The 13,104-nt window shown below is 42.0% G+C and overlaps 1 protein-coding gene across 4 annotated transcripts in view; it reads right to left on the bottom strand.

Moving 5' to 3' along the window:
* Window positions 1-160: 160 nt before the first annotated feature.
* Window positions 161-13,104, bottom strand: part of DOCK11 (dedicator of cytokinesis 11) — a 70,364-nt gene continuing 57,420 nt past the window's right edge. For all 4 annotated transcript variants that reach the window (XM_042825475.1, XM_042825476.1, XM_042825477.1 and 1 more), the window contains exons 43-53: window positions 12,584-12,799; window positions 12,445-12,502; window positions 10,833-10,939; window positions 9,759-9,881; window positions 9,014-9,127; window positions 7,477-7,623; window positions 6,683-6,893; window positions 6,177-6,367; window positions 5,462-5,562; window positions 3,925-4,063; window positions 161-1,105 (exon numbers count right to left, since the gene is read on the bottom strand). In XM_042825475.1, the coding sequence (XP_042681409.1) occupies window positions 983-1,105; window positions 3,925-4,063; window positions 5,462-5,562; window positions 6,177-6,367; window positions 6,683-6,893; window positions 7,477-7,623; window positions 9,014-9,127; window positions 9,759-9,881; window positions 10,833-10,939; window positions 12,445-12,502; window positions 12,584-12,799 (1,530 nt within the window). In that variant the 3' untranslated portion in view covers window positions 161-982. The remainder of the gene's footprint in view (window positions 1,106-3,924; window positions 4,064-5,461; window positions 5,563-6,176; window positions 6,368-6,682; window positions 6,894-7,476; window positions 7,624-9,013; window positions 9,128-9,758; window positions 9,882-10,832; window positions 10,940-12,444; window positions 12,503-12,583; window positions 12,800-13,104) is intronic.

The following is a 13,104-nucleotide window of genomic DNA, read 5'->3' as shown; positions in this document are numbered from 1 at the left end:
TGGCAAATACATTTTCTCCAACACCTGTTGGACAAAAATAATACGTTTTCAGAAAACAGATTTGCTTCATGGCAGGGACCATTTATGTCACGTGATGTTAACACCAGTCAGGTCGGAGCTATTTCATTTCAATGCGCTGCACTTTGGTAAAAAACACATCTCATGGATAATAAGAACTTTATTGGAACGTTGTAATTCCCAGCCCACTTTCAGGTGTCCTCAGAGTTTATATCTGTGTGAGACCGTGAACGGTAAAGAGGATAAACTGCTATCAAATGACAGATCTCTTGGGTTGTCCTTAGTGGCTACAATCCATCCTTTTGCAGATGTGAAAGGTTACCCAGAATTCAAACCAGCTAAAGTAAACCCAGCTCTTGTGGAGGTTACAACCACCTGCCCAGAGGATGTACAATAATTATCATTTCTGAATTAAGTTTTACTTATCCAGGCCAGGGTGACTTTACTCTCATCATGCGAGTGCAATTGGGGACATCTGGGCTCCAGGTCTCTTTCTAGAAGGGGAAGGTCTCCTACAGTGACTACAATTTCTCCTTCACATCCCCTGCCCAAGAAAGCTTTTAGCAGCAAATATGATACAGTGCTAATGTCTATATACTCTATGCTCCTTCTATTTACAGAGTAGTTTTACATTTTATTATATCCCATTGTACAACTTTACATAGTACCATTATCATTTCAATTCCTTGTTCTGCAATTCAAGGCATACTTGGTTAACTGCCTTTCCGTGTCCAGTCATAGGTTTAGCTTTAAAAAAAAAAAAAGGTAGAAAAGAAGCACAGTGGTGCAATGTCCAGGCACTTTCCATGTTGCTCAGCAGAAGAAGCAAGCACCCTGTCTGAAAGCACGGTAAACTCAATGGGGGAGGAAAAAACCAAAATCTCTGCTCATGGCGGATTTTTAAAAATCCTTTACACAGTGCCAAATATTCCTGAGAAAGCTCTGTGAAGTGCCGCCGATACGTTTAGATTTCAGCAGTGGGTCTGAGAGAGCAGTAACTTCCATTGCTGGATGTGCCGCTGATGGCGCAGAAGACGTGCAAGGAGTCGTGCATCCACGGCGAGTGCATTGGGTCTTCGTGGTACATCTAGGCAGAACAGAACAGCCACAAGCTCAGTAAGTTTCAGTTTGTTGCCTATAAAAAAAGTTGTTTAAAAAGGTATGGGAAAGAGATATCCAACCTTGTCTTCAGAGCTGTTTCACAAAGGCAGCATAACAAAAATGAGAAAGAACAGCGATTTAGCGATTTCTGTAGCATTCAGATATATCTGCCCTTCTGTACATCACCAGATAGCCTTCAGTTATGACTATCCAGTCTAGGAAAGAAACAATTTTCTCTGTATAGAACTTTTAAATTGTATCTTAGCATCAATAAAAATCAGATCTAAATATTTATATATATAAGCATGGGGGATATATGCAGCTAAGTACCATATATGCAGCTAAGCAAACACCACTACATCTGTGCCACGTGCCAAGACTTTGCACTCTCTAACCTGAAGGATGCCTTACAGCACTGAATCTACATGCACCAGTAGAGCTGTCCTAGAGCTGAGCACGTTTTTACCCTGTGACTCATCAGAGTTTGTCTGAATTTACAGTTGGCAAACTGAGATGAATCACAGAGTCACAGAAACACCAAGGTTGGAAAAGACCTACAAGACCATCCAATCCACCTATCCAAGACCAACCACCCACCTATCACCAATAGTTCTCACTATCCTTGGGCCATCATCAACACATTCTGGACACCCAGTGTTCAGCCACTCGGAGGCTTCTTGTGCCCATCTGCTTGCAGCTTACCAGTTGTTCTCACATTTCCCTTAATTAAAACATCAGTAGGAAGGTTACAGGCTGACCCATCTGTCCCATCTCCTTCACTAAGTGTGCTGCCTGTGCTTCATGGCACTGAACACACTTAGGAAAGGACCTGCTGTTTGTAATGAGAACCCTTAATGAATATAATGTACCTTCATGTTTAACCGACTGATTTTGCAGGAGAGGAAAACACGTTTCACTGTTTAGATTGTCAGATACTGAGCCCGTTTGATGGCAGTACAAAGTTCAGGTCAGCGGTTATCTACAACAACTAACAACAGTGCTCCTAAACACCATATTTTAATACAGAATACTAAAGCCCCACAGAAGAAAGTGAAAATATATCCTTCCCAGTGAGCAATTCACTTCTGTATTTCGGTTGCTGTACTACTCTGCACATTAATCGAAGAACAGGGCAATGCATTTGTAAATATGTAAAAATCATAGGGCATGCTATAATGGTACTTCTTTGTTCCAGGATAATTTTAACCGTAGTGCTCCCACAGTGCAGAACTGAGTGATTTGTTTCCAATTTGACTATTGCAGAATTCAGAAACCACAGAAGTTCCAGCAGCTGCATGCAAATCAGATGTCCTGGAGGAAAGCATTTGCAAACAGCGCGGAGTAAGCAGGTGGCAACTCCTGTAACAAACAACTCTCTAACAAATTCAGCAGTGAAGTAAATAAAGTAGGCAATGTATGAAAAAAAAATGAGCGTGCTAAAGGAAAAGACCAGTAAGAGAAAGGTGGTCCTGAGTGGAATAGCAGGGAAACCTAACACAGAGGGGACGTGGCAGTCGCCTATCCACAAACACATCCTCTTTTATATCTCTGCAATAAAATCCAACCCCATCATGACACTCCACATCCTGTTCCCCTGAAATGCTATAGTGCTATTTTTAAAACACAACAAAACAAAACAAAATAAAATAAAAAACCTTTGAGCATTGTTTTATTGTGTATTAGTCTGACTTAGTAAAAGCAGCCCGGTGCACTTTGCTTATTTTGCCACTTGTGTATTTCTGTGTTCCTTTGAACAACTGCTCCAATTACTGTGGGATTTACCTATTTTCAGGGACTGCTGCAGTTTCAATTAACTGTCACACCTGGGATCGTTGCATTGAAGGCAAATAAACGAAGTTTAAGCCGTATATTATCTAAGCCATAAGAAGACAAAAGACATTGCGTCAGCAGGAGATTTTGGGAACTCTCCTAACTTTCAAGACCTATGAATCACAACAGTCAGCACTGCTCGTCTCACAGGGTTGCTGCTATACGCCTACAATCAGCTTTTTTTTGGCCATAATGAAGGCAAAATAGGAAAGCAGATGCTACTTCAGAAAGTTCTCATTGTATTTCACAGCACAATACTAGGTAGGTGTGCACCTCACCAGTGCTACAATTCAAATGTGTTTTCCTAGAAAGATCCAAGAGAACATTAAAACAGATGATGGAAGGCAGCACAAATAGTTTCACAGTGCTTGCAAGTGGTTGGTATTAGGTCAATGTTCAAAGAAAATATCCTTTAAAGGGAAAAAAAAAAAAAAAAAAAAGGAAGTCAAGCAGGATTTAATTGAGGAAATAGAAATTTGGAAATTTAGGCAGAGAATTTCAGCCTGTGACTTATCACAGCTTTCATGCAATATAGAAAACACAAAGCCAAACATGGCACAAGAATTCTGATGACCACAACATCTGGGAAACCAACGACACCAATCACTGAAGACTCCATCCTGCATACCAACACCAGGATGAGACTTTCTGGCACTGAATGAGAGGACTGTGGGGGTTGGAAGGGGCATCATCAGCTCCAAACCCCTGCTACAGCAGGTTCCCCAGAGCAGGCTGTGTGGGAAAGCATCCAGGTGGGTCCTGGATATCTCCAGAGAAGGAGACACCACAACCCCCTGTTCCAGTCTCTGCTACTCTCGCTCATTGCTGTTCGTGCAGCTAAGATGGAATGGGAAACCAACCATGTCATTGACATAACATGAGGTGTTTTCTATTAGTTGTCAGTGAGTTTTCATCTTTAGCTACTTTTCAAGCACAGAGAACCATTTCTGTGGGCTCCTGACATGCAGTACATGCCTGCTCATGGATGATGTCCGAAAGCTCTTTCACCATATCCCGAAAGTTTGATTTCAGTCCCTCATGGTACTCCACTTGATCCTCTTTAATGAGTCTCTCGTTGAGCTCCAGAGCAATTCCACAGGCTTGTATAAACTTCCTGGGAGGAAAAAAAGAACTTTAGGCACGACTGTTTCCTGATCTTCTACTGAAGCAGACAACCATGTCTTCCTGTTTCTCCAAGTCACATTCTAGGGCCATCCTGAGCACAGTGGATCAGGGAACGGGGAAGGACTGCAACACAGAACAGTGCTTTCCAAAGGAGCTCCATGGAGGCTCCATAGGCACGAAATGGCACTAAATGTGGCACACACCAGCAGTCCAACACAGTGCTCTCTGACCTTCTCCAGAGCTTGTGCACCACACACAGCTCCCTGGGCAGCCCAACCAGCTGCCATTGGGGTCACAAGCAGGCCGTGGTCAGGTGCACAGGGTTTGGTCCATCTGAGGTCAAATTTCTAGCAGCAGGCACACCCTGCATCATGTGGAGCTCCAATACTATTTTTACAGCTATTCATTTCGTGGTTTCTCATTTTCTTCTCTTCCTTTCACATGCATAGTTCTCCTTTTAACTATTTAATTAATTTATCTGAGACTATAACAAAAACACAAGCATTTCTGGGATTTTCCAGGATTTTTTTTTTTCTTCCCTGTGTGTGTGTGTGTGCATGAAACAGATTATGTTTGGTTTTTCTTTTTGGCTGCACAGCAGGGCTGGAGTGAAAGAAAAACATTATCTCTGCCCTGCAGCCATGCATGGCAGATTTGCAGAGATTATTTACTTATTCTTTCCATGGTTTGCTTGGTTACTTGATGAAGGTAAACAGGATTGACCCAAATGCTGCTCTATCCATAAGTTACCAGTGGGTGAAATGAGCACCAAGCAATAAATATAGGAGCTGGTGGGCAACTGCTTGCTGCTGGGAGGTCCAGAAAGTAGGGTGGCAAAGTGTGGGGACACACATAGAGCTGAGGTAAAGTGAGAGCTTCACCTGACTGGGTCTTGGAGGCAGTTTCAAGCGGGAGATAAAAGGCCATGGTCAAAGCACCTACTGTGAAGGGCTGGAGATAGATAGAAAAATGCCTGTGCAAGTCATGTAGTGTCCAGAATTAGAGACAGAATCAAGAATGATGGTCCCCCACAAACTGAAAAGGGATTTGTTTCAAAACAGTTCATCATTATGTAGTTAAAAATCCCTTTGGAAAGATGGGAAAACAACGCACGATACGAAAGGGCCCTGAACGTGACTATCAGGCCTCTGGTTTTCAAACATTCTTTCTTCACACTATCACCTCAAATACCCATGCACATAACTGGATAAGGCATTCAAGCATGGAAATCACAACCCTAAGACCTGACATACATTCTTACACTGGCTTGTGACACGGGGATCTTTGTAAATACATCTGAGCATGCAGCATCTGCTGATTTGGGGGACATGCGAAAACACAGCTAAAAAACCCAGGCTGCTATTTTTTATTACATTAGAAATCCTACCTGAACATTTCTTTCAACTCGTTCACCTTCTTAGCAGGATATTTGCTGGACTGGCTGTCACTTAGGAAAGCCCTGGCATAGGCCAAGGGACCAGCATTAACCTGGAACCAAAGAAATAAAAAGTCATTTACGCCACAGCTTTGAGTCACTAAGGGCATTTCAGAAGGTTAGAACGATTTCTTAAGGCTTGAAAACCATTATCATGTTATTTGAATGCCACCAACTCTGTGCTACTAATATCACCAGAGCAAGCCCAAGTCTTTAAACTTGAGTATTAGTTTTTCTATCTAGGTTTTGAAAGCCCAGAAGATAAATAGAGATAAAGAAGAGGAAGGGAGTCTGTTTCCTCATACTTTCCTCACACTTCTGCTTGGCAAGCAGTACGATCTTAATCTTAAAGTCATATATCCGGCTGGAAAAGTCAGGTTCACAGAGAGGTTATTTCTGCCTGATATTTACCAGTGCAATTGTAAAGAATTAAGTATATTTCAACACTCTTTCACGGCCACTAAGGTATGGTAACACTTAGCACTGCAAACACCACTGGACAAAATGCTCATTGTCTCGAGCCATTGGTGTAAGTAGCAGGCTGCTGGCTGCAGTGCTGCAAACTTGGTAGTTAATCATTTATGGAAGGCAAATGCGCCATGCTACGAAAAGCTGACTCACTGAGATATGTCTGTCAATGTGATTCTGAAGAGCTGTCAAGACTTACCTGCACGGAAACACAGCCTTGCAATTTGAGCTGCAGCTGGATCATGTCAACATCACCTGCAGAGCAGAGCTTTTGCAGCTCTGCTGTCTTGTCTTTTATTTCATCGGTTGCAACATCGATTGGTTTTAAATTAACCTGATGCTCATAATTGACTGGAATTCTCTTCTTTACATATGGGAAGGAGTTCAAAGCTGGCAGAAACAGCAAAGAAAGTTTGTAGATTGAAAGGCTGTTCAGTAAACAGAAGTATGTGTAGATAGATCAGTTTTACTCAGTGTGGGTGAAATCCTGAACAAAGTTCTAATTTAACAGCATCATTCATTCATTTATGAAAATTTGCCCATAGAAATGTAAGATGAATTCCCCCTCCCAACCAGATTATTGTACCACAATTCTGATTAAGAATCGGAGAAAATTTCTGATTCTTTTGGGATATTATTATGAGCTAAAATAAGTCTATAATTAGTTGCTGACCTATTGCCTCGTGTTCAGGTGCTTTAACTTACTGGTAAGAATGGTCCTTTTTTTACACTGTTCTTCCACACTGCCATGCTTTTTTCCAGATAAAGTGTAAGGAGTCTCAAATACAAATCTATTGATATTATGATTCCTTTCAAATTCAGTCTTTCTTTCAGAAAGTTCTTTGTCTTCAAAATAGGGTTTCACATAAGTCACTTGAATATGAGCGTACTTGGGGTCAAGGTCTTTAATGTTGACCTGTGAAACAAGAGAGTTACACTCTAGAAAAACAAAGGTTAGTGACTTACAATTGTTTAATTTATCTCCTGGGACCTGATGAACACTCTCATTTCCCGCTGTCCCAGCCCCATTGCATGCATGTGAATAACATATCAGGCACTCTCTTTGACCTCAGCAGGGATGGCTAGACTGTGAGCTAGCAGACACACAAGACAATGAGGTTGCAGCACAAGAAATACCTCATCTGGTGTCAAAAAAGGTGTACCTGGAAGGAGCAGTCATATCATGCTCTCCATCAATACAGCACATTCACACGTTACTCACACCTTCTAATTCAACCATGTTGGGCCATGAGTTACCACTCGTGCTGCACTGTGCTGTAGCATGCAAATCTGCAGGCTTGCACAAAACCTTTGAGGTCTCCAGTATTGCTGTTAGTAACCCAGATGAATCCATAGCTGCAACCCAAGGAGCATAAAGAGATATTCTATGCCCAGTGTAGTCCCAGGCCGTAGAGAGCAATATTTATGTCACACTCATCTGCTATGTAGCCCCGATGTTCACTGCATTTCACCAGCTTGTTCACACGGTTTAATTTTACCTTATTAGAATCCTGGATAATTTTTACGGTTTCTGAGCCAAATTTTTCTCCATAAAGTTTAAGAAGTCTGAAAGAGATCTCGGAAAGGCCCGTCAGCTTCGGCTCTTTGTAGATATATTCCTTCCCATCTTCTTCTTCAAAGAATGTCTAGCATTAATCACAAACAAGTCACAAGGAATAGACGAGTTTCTTTGCTTGGAAAACGTTCTTTCAGATTTGCTGGTTTGAAAGCAACTTTCTACTAACAATTCAGAATGTCAGTAAGGCTTAGAAGGCTATGGTTTGCACAGAGACTCTGTGTGGTCTAACAGATTCCTTCAAATACTGTGTAAAGAAATTTTATCCTTGACCAATACAAACACATCATCATAAAGCACAAAGGCCTGAGTATGACTAACCAGAAATCCAAACAGTGTGGCAGAAGGGTTTGGCCAAAGGTTGTCTTTGAGGAAGGTTGGAAAGAGGCAACCAGGACAAAAAGCACAAAAACAAAGCACAGAAAATGAGTAGAAAAACAAATTTTCTAAGCCCTGAAAGCAGGGCCATGTGAAATTTGGAAATAAGAGGGTTTTGTGTAAGCCAACGGGGACCTCAAGTAATAAATGGAGAAACGTGTTTCCGCTGCTTTGATTTCTCCTGTACTCAGGGAAGTGGAACTCCGAATATTTGTGGTAAGTAGAGAAAAACTTGCAGCAAAGATTGTGCCTGCATCACCAGTCCTTCCTGTAACGGAAACTGTGAAAGCCTCGTGCTTTGGCAAGCTGCTCTTGTCAGGAATCGTGACAGACTGTTAGAAGGATCTCTGTGCAGCTGACAGTATAAAGCTGGCAAAGCTCTGAAGTGCAAAACTAGATCAAGCATTGGCTGTCAGGATGATGTTAGCTTGCGTAATTTGACCCAGTTATTTGTGTAAATTTTAGAAAACCAAATTAGCAGTTGTTTAATTTGTTGCTAACTTATTTGCTTTTCACATATTGAAAGTACAAAGTCTGGAACCAAACATTTGCTGCAGCAGAAGTCAGTGATCAGATTTGTTGTGTGGGAAATGACAGTGGTGTTCAAAGGTAAAAACTCAGGATGGTTTCAGGGGTACACATCAATTGCTGTAAAAGAAGGAACCAGGAAAGGCAGGGCTAGTGTCATTTACATAGCATTTTCTAGAGAGGTGACCTGCATTTCCCCCAGAGCTACGGGTCTGCAAGTAGAAGAGGGCCATTTAAAGACACATGGGAGGTGAGATGTAACACACACCATTAGATTAGCTGGAAAAATAGCAACGCTGTGTAACTGCCTTCAGGCTCAGAAGATATGGTAAGATCACACTCTTCCTTGTGACTTTGAGCCCTAGATCTTCTCAATTTTTCCAGCTACTTAGAATCACAGAATCATAGAATGGCTTGGGTTGGAAGGTACCTTAAAGGCACCAGACCCTGCTGAGGAGCTATCAGGCTTTTAAGCTTAAGAGCTGCCTGAGCAGCAGCTGAATGGGGAAGGATGCCAGGTGAGCAGTAGCTGGTGAGCCTCTGCCTATACTTACTTGTCCATAAAATGCCACTCTGAAAAAGGTTCCAAGAAGCCTCTTCCTTGTGTGCATCACCTCCAGTATCTTAGCGTATGCCCCATGAAGCGTTCTGTATAGCTGAGTAAGTTTCTGGAAAGCAAAATTTGATATCTTGAAAGCTGAACTTCAAGTAGGAAATTCTAGCTAACGCTGGAAGCTACTGAAATATCTGAACACAATTCTCTGGAGGATTCAAACCAGAATTTCAGGCTTCAAGCCTGAAAGATACAACAGGCTGCAATAAAACCACTGTCCCTAGAGAGAAGGCTGGACCTACAGTCTCAGCACGTTCCCTTTAAGCACTAAGCCTTTAAGGGTAGAGAAACTTGCAGTATTTTCCTCAGTGATTATTATTTTTTTTTTTTTTAAATTAAAAACAGCTTTATGATGAAAAAAATAGATCATGATTTCTCCAAACTTCAGTTGCAGAGTTGCATGCTGTCCTGATGTGGAGGGGTCATGGGAGAGGGAGGGAAAGGGAAGCACTGTTCAGCAGCAGAACCTTACCAGAGCACAGATCACAGCAGGTGCTGGAAAGGAGCAAAGCTTTAACTCCTTTCACTGCATTATCTTTCACTAATTTGTTTAATGACCAGCACTGAAGCACAGCATGTGCTACACTGACGCCAACCCATTAATTCAGCATCAGAAATACAAGCACTTTGCTTTTTCCTAGCAGTCTGAGAAAGAAGACACACACAGACGAGTTCAAAATGCATACTTCAAATTCACGCCGCTTTTCATAGATAGGAATGATCAGTTTGGAAACTTCAGAAATGGTTTCGTAACGCTCTGCTTTCCAGAGACCATCCACACATTGCTCCAGCAACTCCACCAGGACTTCCTACAAGAGAAATCGAATGGGTGTGGTTAAGTCAAAAAGAAGAGAAATCATTTGAGCTTCAGATAATTTAATAAGTTCCACTGTTGTGGCCAGAGCTACAGAATTTTAAACACTGTGTGGCCTTGGTCTTTCCAAAGGTATTCTGTAAGTTTGGAATGAAAAAAAAAAAACCAACAAATTTTTAAAAAGTTTAATTCTTAATAACTCATTTGCACAATAGCAAGCAAGTATGCTTTGGTTATTTAGGTACCTCCGAAGAAAATGCCAAAGCTTTGGAAGGATACGGTTGGAAGAAAGAGGGCACACGTCTAAGAAGCACATCTGAGAACATGTGTACAAGCAGTAAGATGTGCTGCTGGGGATCCCCAGGCCTAGCACTGATGAATGGACATTCAAGCAGAATGCACATTCAAGAGCCACCTTGCTCAGCCACATGGCTCAGGGGTTGCACAGGGTGATGCAGAAGTAATTGTGAGTCTTTATAATTTACAGGAGGATCTTCTCACTTCCCCTGGGCAATGCTTTGGTTTCTGGACTGTTCTGCTGCCATGGCAGCACAGCCCTAACTCAAGGGGAGCCTGAGTTGACTTCTTGCTCAGCAGACCTTGACTTCTAACCTTCTGCACCTTCTTGAAAATACTATGCTGTGCTGTCCTGTGCTGGCGAGAGTTAGCATTTGCATAGCATGGCAAGCAAAGTTTGCGGTGTAGCTTTTTCAGTCTCAGTGCTAGAAAAGCCTTTCAAAGGAAACAAAAAGCTATACCAGATTTACGTATCTGAATTGCACACAAAAAATCCATCAGTGCAGATTTCTCTTGGGAAATTGCCATGGAACAGTCTTTTATGCAGATGCCGGTGTACAACTGTAATTTGTTACAGCTCACATGAGTCTAAAACTAAAAGTCTTAATTGGTTATCAAAACTCTTGTAGTCTGTGCTACGTGACCTCACCTCACTGTAATGTACGTCCATCATCCCGCCATCTTCTTTCATTGCACCTTCTTCGTCAATGTTGGGAGTGATTTTCCTGAAGGCAGTGCATCCACTGGGGAAGAGTTCTGTAGTAGGCGAAAGCAAATGGTTTCATGGAATAATTTATTTCAAATATATCTTGCTTCAATGGTCAAGGAAGCAGTCTATTGATAATGCAGTCCTACAAGCAGCAGAGGACTTGACTCTGCTCATTTTTGCTGCTCATTTGCTACACTAGGACTGAACACATCAGATTCTCCCCAACCATTTGCCACAGGAGTCTTTCCTGATGTGTGACTAACACCAAGCAAAACAGATCTTCCAGTGTGCTATCCGAAGTTACCTTTGACTAACTTGATGGCCTGCAACTGACTGATAGTCAGGAGAGAAGAACAAGGATGTATTTTTGCACAGAAGATGCAAAAAGAAAGCTATCATGAGGAGCTGGAAAGCTGGGTAGGAAGTGACTGGGATTGTGCACCACTAGCAGAAGGCACACTTCTTGATGCACCCCAAAGCTTTGAGTAGTTCAGCATGTACTGAACCATTTCCAGCCTTACATATACATGTATGTAGAATGTCAGTGACAGAAATAACTCAAGGCATTCACTTGATATTCCTTTTGACTTGTTCCTTTTCTTTTTCACAAGTTCTCCCCTGTGACTGTGGTCACAAAGGGGTGGCAACCACATGGGGGTTGTGGTCAGCAGCCTCTAGGGTACACATAAAGAATGACCACTTTCAATGCTTTCCCCTCTGCAGCTATGTAAAGTTTGTATACGTATCAAATAAGCATGCCCTGTTTCTTCCCACTTAGCCAACACAGAGTACAGAATGTGGAGGGACTTCCAGCTCCCTGAGCAAGGTCCTTAGAGACCTTTCCTGCCAACACAGTACCTGCAGTCATCTTCTGTGCAGCCTAACATTAAAAGCATGGGAAGCTAAGTCCTTTTCAGCACTACTTGCTCACATAGAGATGTGAAATGTGGTCAGTGTATCGACTGGAGAATTGATATTCACAAGTAAACTTGCAAAATGTTGTATTGTTACTTGAGTACACGTGAGTCTGTCCTTGCTTCCTGTTTTGCATTAAACCACAACATTCCCTTTTTTTCCTGGTTGCTCTTTGCTCATTTGTATAGTTAGGTTACATATTTGTATAGTTAGGCTATAGCCTCATTTTTTGACTAAATTTTGACTGCTTTCTCCTATAGTTTCCCATATTGACTATAGTGATACTTCTGATGAACATACTGGCAGACAGTTTTTAACATGGGCTTCCCCCGTGAGCACACTTCCTAATGTGAAATACATCCAAACTCTTCAACCAAGATGTGATGTTTCTGTTCTTATTTTACTCAGTGAAGTGCCAACATGACTACCTAAGAAGACCTGACCAGCCCAGTAACACTTGGATTACCTTCTTTAAAACTATTCATCATCTGATACCTTCATCATGCCACAATGCATTCGTTTTTTTGGTTTTTGTTTTTCTTTTTGAGCTTGTTTAGAAGAGATCCACAAATAACCATTTACCAAACTGTCACTCATTGCTGCATTGCCTCACGCTCCTCAAACAGCAAACACTTACTTTTCCTGTGCAGAAACTCTGCAACGAGGGCTGCTACGTGAACGTAACACATGGCTGCCTGCAAAGCACAAAGTGAAAATTAAAATATCATCTCCACATCTGCCTTGTTAAGCACCATGTTTTGAATTACGCGAATTACCTCTGAGAAATCTCCATTTTTCACATGTATTTTTGCCATACTGTCCAGCCATGTTTTCCGCAGCTCTGGGGTGCTTGCGTAAGATTTAGCTAAGCTGTACTGTAGATCTATCAGCATTTCTGGATCCTTTTCATGTTCTTTCATTTGGGCAGTGGCCATAAGCACCGTACGGATCCTCTTCGTCAAATCTTTGACTTCCGAAGGAAAAGCAGTTGCCTGATACAAAACAAATCTAATTAGAAGCAAACACAGAGACAAAAGGTGTGGCAGGCTTTTTCAAAGACTTTTGCTACCCATAAGCCAAAACTCCACTTGCTGCCAATCTAAAAAGCAAAGCATAGGAAATAACACCGACTGCAGTTTTACCTACTGCACACACGGTGCATACAGCATACAGTATTTAATGTGCAATCAGAAGTGTTTCCACCTGGGCATGCACAAGATGTTGACCATTCCAGTGCTGAACTGCAGCAGGTACTTCTGCGAGCTGAGGAACTGGGTGAGGGTTGGACAGAAGTGCT

This window comes from Centrocercus urophasianus, unplaced genomic scaffold (genome assembly GCF_019232065.1).
Source record: "Centrocercus urophasianus isolate 14NV4802_14NV808 unplaced genomic scaffold, USGS_Curo_1.0 seq_24, whole genome shotgun sequence".
Classification (NCBI taxonomy): Eukaryota; Metazoa; Chordata; class Aves; order Galliformes; family Phasianidae; genus Centrocercus; species Centrocercus urophasianus.
Note: the sequence above shows the minus strand (reverse complement) of the source record. Positions and strands in the feature narration are given on the sequence as shown.